Source organism: Lycorma delicatula, chromosome 6 (assembly GCF_047948215.1).
Source record: "Lycorma delicatula isolate Av1 chromosome 6, ASM4794821v1, whole genome shotgun sequence".
Classification (NCBI taxonomy): domain Eukaryota; kingdom Metazoa; phylum Arthropoda; class Insecta; order Hemiptera; family Fulgoridae; genus Lycorma; species Lycorma delicatula.
This window is the reverse complement of record NC_134460.1, coordinates 49,112,790-49,119,597: the sequence shown is the minus strand read 5'-3', so window position 1 is coordinate 49,119,597 and position 6,808 is coordinate 49,112,790. Positions and strand designations below refer to the sequence as shown.

At 29.1% G+C, this 6,808-nt stretch overlaps 1 protein-coding gene across 1 annotated transcript in view; it reads right to left on the bottom strand.

Annotated features, from left to right (window-relative positions):
• Positions 1 to 3,168: 3,168 nt before the first annotated feature.
• The window catches only part of Amnionless (amnion associated transmembrane protein), an 85,498-nt gene continuing 81,858 nt past the window's right edge, over positions 3,169 to 6,808 (bottom strand). Inside the window, exon 8 of the mRNA XM_075369198.1 lies at positions 3,169 to 3,549. Coding sequence (XP_075225313.1) covers positions 3,418 to 3,549 — 132 coding nt within the window. The 3' untranslated portion in view covers positions 3,169 to 3,417. The remainder of the gene's footprint in view (positions 3,550 to 6,808) is intronic.

Sequence of the window (6,808 nt, the reverse complement as noted above, 5' to 3'; positions counted from 1 at the left end):
CTGAATCTTTCTGGAATTGTTTTTATTTACTTACTTTGTATAATTGATAAACATAGTGAATGATATCACTATAATTGATGTATAGTGAAGTGTAGATGAATTTATAATAACATGTATAAAAAATATCAAAATAAATGAAAATTGAAATATTACTTTATCAAAATAAAGCGCTATTTATAATATGTAATGAAATGAATGCAATATATATGAACATTGTACTTTTCATAAATTCCTAGTTATACAATGTTTTCTTTATAAATTGAGTGAATTTGAAACATAACTGACGAATTACACTCATAACTGCTGATTATTATATTCATAACTGATGAATTTGAAATATAATTAAAATATTTTAAATAATACATAATATAATATTGGATCATTTTTCTTGCAATTTTACGAGTATAACAGTAAGACTGTTAGTTGCTTCCAGTAGGAAGTCTGGGTAATGGACTAGTTGGATATTTCTGCAAAACACATACTTCTGGGGGGATAGAGATATTACTTTAGAAAGCATAAGCTTCTTCTTGGATGTGTTTCATTTCTGGAAGATGTTTCCTCAAGGAAAATAAAATTTTGATACAGTATCTACTACAAAAATAACAGATGTAATGGAGCATGTAAAACATTTAAAGTGACAGTGGGCAGGCATGTTGCAAGGAGAGGATGACTGTTGGATGGGTTTGGTGCTGGACAGGTCTTAGAGATATCTGACTCAACCTAGAGGAAGATCTCCAGATAGATTGGGTAAAGAAATCAAAGGCTGCTGGAATCAACTGGAAGTGGAGAGCTTGAGACTGAGAGGTATGGAGGAGACTGGAGGCTTTCCTTGTCAGAAAGAGTAATTAACAGGAGTAGCTGAAAGAGGCTACAACTGCAACAGATTGATTTGGCTGCAAATAATATATCTTGCCTAATACAAAAATCATTGATTCATAACATCCCACTCTTACTTTGGATAAAAGTGTTCTGAACCCATGATAAGTTGAGAACAGGTTGAAAGACCCTCCTGCAAGAGGAAGGTCTTGTATGAGGGTAATTCTCACTTTCTCCTTATCCCTGATACTTATTCCTCCCTTTGGGTTTTGTGAGATTGTGTTTAGCAAGAGACCGCAGGACCTGTATAACCACTGTCTCCTTATTGTAATCTAGGATTAACTGGATGTAATCTGGAAAATGTATACATTAAAATGTATACATTTTAATTAATATCATGTCCAGCTGTCATGGAAAAGATCATAACAAATCCTTTAATTAATTAGGGAAATAATATAAATTTGACGTGAATATTGGCATAATAATTTTTCCTGTTTAAGGATTAGTAATCGAGGATTATTTATTTATAAATTAAGGTTGTTAAGTACAAACTGCACAAGATTTTAATAATAATTAAAGTAGTCTAGTAAAAAACTTCAGGCAGTATTAGATAGGTTTTGCATGTCTTTCCACTTACAGAGTTTTCCCATTGCTGTTGATTGAGGAAAAATTACATTTAAAAAAAACTGACAACACAATTGTAGGACTTTCCTGTCATGTGGATTTTTTTCTGATAAGGCTTTCACACACAACTTAATTTAAAATATCTATCATTTTATCTAAATATATATTCTTTGTTTATTTAATTCAATGATTAACTAAAGCATGCATGCATACTGTATTTCATTTGCGTCAGTGTGGTGGTACTAGCGGCCACTTTAAATACTTTTTTACACTTTAAATATTATTCATTTATTTAATTCTACTGCTCACCTGTAACGTCATAACATAGCAGACAACTATAGCAGTTGTATGTCAGTGCTATACTAGCGCTCCTAGTGGTGAGAGGGGATACCAGTGAGGCAGTATATTCATTTAGCCGCTAATTTATTTAGATAATTTTCTGGGGTGGGGGTGTGATTTTGAAAAAGATTTTTTTGCAAATATTATTTTTTATTTGTTAACAAATGTGTCTAAGAAAAAAAGAACACCTTAATTAGGAGAAATATCGAGATAATGAGGGTGATTGCTCTACGCCTCACCCCTTTGACCTTTTAAGTTGAAAATTTAATGGCATCTATGCCACATATATAGAAGTACTCCGATCAAGTTTGATCCTAGTCGGTCAAACAGTTCTGGAGGTATAAGGTTATTTGGAGGGCAAAACCGAACATACACATGTACATATGAACATCTGGAAAATTTCCATCTGAGTTTTGGGTTTTTTGAGTTCCTTAGGTGTCAAAATGTAAAGATCCAGTGAAAACCACATTGTCCTAATTAGAATGATTACAATACTTTCCCTTCTAAAGCTATAACTCTGCTGTAGCGCTAGATGGGAAAGTAATAATATTTGCATATGTAATGTTATTTGATGAAGCTGATCAATAAAGGAAAAAAAGGTATATAAATAAAATTAAAAAATTATTCTTAGGAATACTAATTAAAAAAACAAAGCAGAAAATGACACTAAACTTATTTTTGTTTTTAATCCGTATTTCCAGGTTTTCCAAACTTGGGGAGGAGAAGGTAGGATGGGACTTTTATGATTGAATGTGCTTCATGATGACATGCTAATTCAGGATGATGTTTTAACATGACTGAGATTATTGATCTTATTATACATGAAAATTATTAATATACAAAAATTATTGGTTTGGTACAGCCTATTGAAACATTTAATATTTATGATTAAAATAAAATTATTTTATCATTTATTTAACTTTTCAATATGTGAAATTTCATTACATATAACATTGTAGGTGGTTTATTCTCATCTTCAAAGATTTGTACTAAGAAACTTAAATATTTGCTACTTTACTACTTTATGCTTTTCTATAATTTAGGATTAATATTTCTTAACTTAATTATTCTTACAAACCATCATATCCTTTTGAGGGCCTTTGTAGAAGGTGCAGAAAATTTTTTATGTATGTAATAATTAACCTTTTTATTTCATTACTGTGTTAGCAATTATTATTATTTTTAAGAACTGATTTAATGTTAAAGATAATTTTGTACGTAAGCAGATTGCAATATCATGTTGTAAAAGTAAAGTTTTGCAACTAATACATTTTATTATGTTACTTAAATATAATGATAGTAAAAAAGTATAATTACTATCTAAAAGTATACTATCTATACTAAAGTATAATTACTTAATATAATGATAGTAAAAAAGAAGAACAAAGGTTAAAAAAAACTTGCATTTAAGCAGAATTTATTGATTGAATACATTTTCATCAACTTATGTAGCATTTAAGTTATTTTGTTTTTAAATTTACACAGAATTCACATACCTGCTGCTTGCACATAAATAATGCATGCATATGTACATTCATACATGAACATATAATTAAGTATTATGTAATACTTATTACAGCATAAGTGCATCTACACATTTACAATAATGTACATACACATATTTTTTATTCATACTTTTTAGTTATCTGATTCTGCTGAAACTTCTTCTGATAATAGTTGATCTTCAAAATCATCTTTGTCATGCTTTATATCTTCTAAGACACTGTAAATTGGATACTCTTCAGTAGCTTCTTGATCAACTAAGTCTACCTAAAATTATATTAAATTAAATTACAAAAAAAAATTAAATTACTTTACTTTACAGTAAAGTTTTTAGTAGTGTGGATGTTTCATAAATAAAATAAAATTTTGCTTCATTAACTATTTCAAATCTTATTTTTTCTCTAAAAAAATATGTTAATTATTTTTTCCCAATCTGGAAAAATTATGATGATCATTAAAATGTTTTTCATACCATATTGTATTGTATATCTATATATAATCTGTTTACCATCATAAATTTGATAACTAAAAAAAAATTAATAAATATGATTTTTTTTTAAATATATGAACTTTACTTCTGTTTATTTGAAAAAAAAAACATCATACACCAACAACACATAAAAATATGGGTGAGTAAACTCAGTTATTTAAGATTTTAATTAAATTTTCAATTTTCTTTTGAAAAATGTGAATACAAATTTATAAGATTTATCACTTTATCATCATATGAATTTAAAATTTCTATTTCATTATTTCAAATGAAATCATCTTTAGTTCATCCAGATCTTTTGATAAGTCTGTTCAACTAATGAACAGTAAGCAACCCCCCCCCCCCCCGGTCCAATGAGATGAAGATGATATGAGACATGTATATGAAGATGATTGTGTAGTACAGACTCAGGCCAACCATTTCTGATATATGTGGTTAACTGAACCTCAACCATCAAAGTACACCTGTATACACACTGTCTACTATTCAAATCCATATAAAAACAATTAACTTTTACTAGGATTTGGATCTCAGAACCTTCGATTTTAAAAATTAACTGTTAAACAACTGATTTTCAATGATGCGTTAACCGCTAGACCAGCCCGGTAGGATAAAAACATATATGAAAAAACGCTTCATTAAAGCAATATAAATATGTATAAAGTAAAATATAAATTGTTTAAATCTTTCTACCACTTTAGAAAGTGGTATTTTAATTATGCTGGAAAGCAAAAGCTAAAGTCATCCAAATATTTTCTTTTGTTCTAACAATCACCTTTTATTCCAAAGTTAATCTGTATTGTATACTTTTCAATTACTCTTATATACATTCATATTATTGTTGTATATATTTTGTAGTTACTTTTTTTATAGCAACTATTGCTTTTCAAGCAAAACAGATTTTTGCTTGATAATCATGTAAGGGATCATTTTCCATCCGCATAGACAAAACAATCATGCACCTACTTGTTTTATTTTCTACTGCTCTAATTTGTGAATGATTTCTTTCCTTTATATTGGTAACTGTTACAATTTGTGGGATTTCAAACTGAACAGGAGTTTTATTAGCATTAACTATTTGTGAAATTTTATAATTTTCCATGCTTTTTTTCTAAAAGATATATCAGTAGAATATTAATAATTTATAACATTCTCCCAATTCATTAGAAGCAAAATTTTTTTAGATTAAATATTTCTGATTAAATAGTTCTTCTGATTATATAATTGGACTGGTAAAAATTATGTAGCCAACTTTGATTCGTTAGAAAACCTTTTTGCATTATATTTTTTCTTGCGGTCTGCAGTTGAGATTTTTACATGAAGTTATCTTGGTAAAGATCTCTTTGATTACACATGTGAAAATGAATGACATTCACAAAAAAAATCTTAAATAATTTTTCTTCATACTCAGGAAAGTATGATAGTTTGCAGAATAGGCTTTTCCCTTCTTTTTTATCCTATATATTATGGAATTTTCTTTGGAAATTTTGAATCTTTTGCTGGTACTTGATTTTCAGTAACCTTTTAGCTTTTCTTCTTAATGTATACTTTATAATAAAAAATATATACTCATTTTACTTATAATAAAAAATATATTTTTTTTGGATATTCTGTCTTATGATACAGCAATAAATTATAATGGTTTTGGTTTGCTTGGCATTTCTCCTGCCACCACCCCATTCGATCACCCTAAAGCATAAGACTGAACGTCTGTGCCACAAACGGCAACTGAGCCTTGAACAGTTTAGTGACCAGTATCCTAACATAGCATCTAGAACTTACCTAACAACAGAGATGGACAACTGAATGAAATTTAGATCTGATGCATTGTGATCACCGTTCCATTCTGGTACTGGCTCGGCTTGAAACCGCACCCAAATACCTCGGCCTCTCAGCATCTTTGCAATCTCCACATGGCTGCTCAAACTTTCACCACTAAATTGATTGGGAGAGCCTTTCCAAATACAGTGGTAGCCTTGTAGGAGGTTGTTAAAAACACCAATGCGTACAATTAAGGCTCTGCACTGGGCACTCCTTAAATTTTGAACAAGTGCTTTATCCATATCCAACCTATGCGCCCAAATGGGTGCGTGTAAGAGGTCATGCTTTCGAAGACACCTTGTTACACCATGTTCATTGACGGCCCGACAAAATACAGTAATAGATTAAATGAAAAATACAATTTAATATGGTTCATGTATATAAATCTATATACCACAACTGAGTTATTAACAAAGTTGAAAATGTTTGTATGTGACAGTATTTATAAAGTTTGTGAAAGTGTTCATTAGTTACATCTACGGTGAGTTTTCAATAAATGACTTTTAAAAATGAATGACTTTTAACATTAAATTTTTTGAGTGATATTGACTATAATATCACTAAAAAACCAATAAAACTCACCCACTATTGAACTGTATGCATTTCTTCTTAACTTTGTTGATCTGCAGGACTTGCTAACTGCTAACATTTTGAACAAGACTTTGGACATGTTACTTAAATTTTACCTTGCTTTACGTGCCATTTTATTTAAGGAAGCCATTACCTGACATATTCCAAGTGCTAGGGAATATCATGTTGTAAGGAATGCCATTTACAGTTTTATTCAAAACTTCTACTGTTCTTATTGACATGTAACTGGTGTCATATCATGTCAGTATCAATAAATAATTAGCCTGTGGCAACTTTGTTACTTTTCATTACATACGTTATTACTTATTATTAACTACAATAAATAGCCCAATTTTTTATCTTGAAAATTCATTTTGACTTTTCAAGAACTCAAGAAATTACACTATATTTCAAATGTAAATATACAAGTGATAAATATTTAATAATAATAATAAACAATTTGGTTTTGTTGCAGGTGAAATTAATTTCAATGTCCTATGAGAATTTATCATTTAACACACATTCCCCAAAATTGTTCACACCAAAGACAATGTAAATATTACCATTAATAGAAGTGTAAGATAAATAATAAAAATAAACAATAATAGAAATATGATGATTCAAAAACATGTAATCTTACATCTT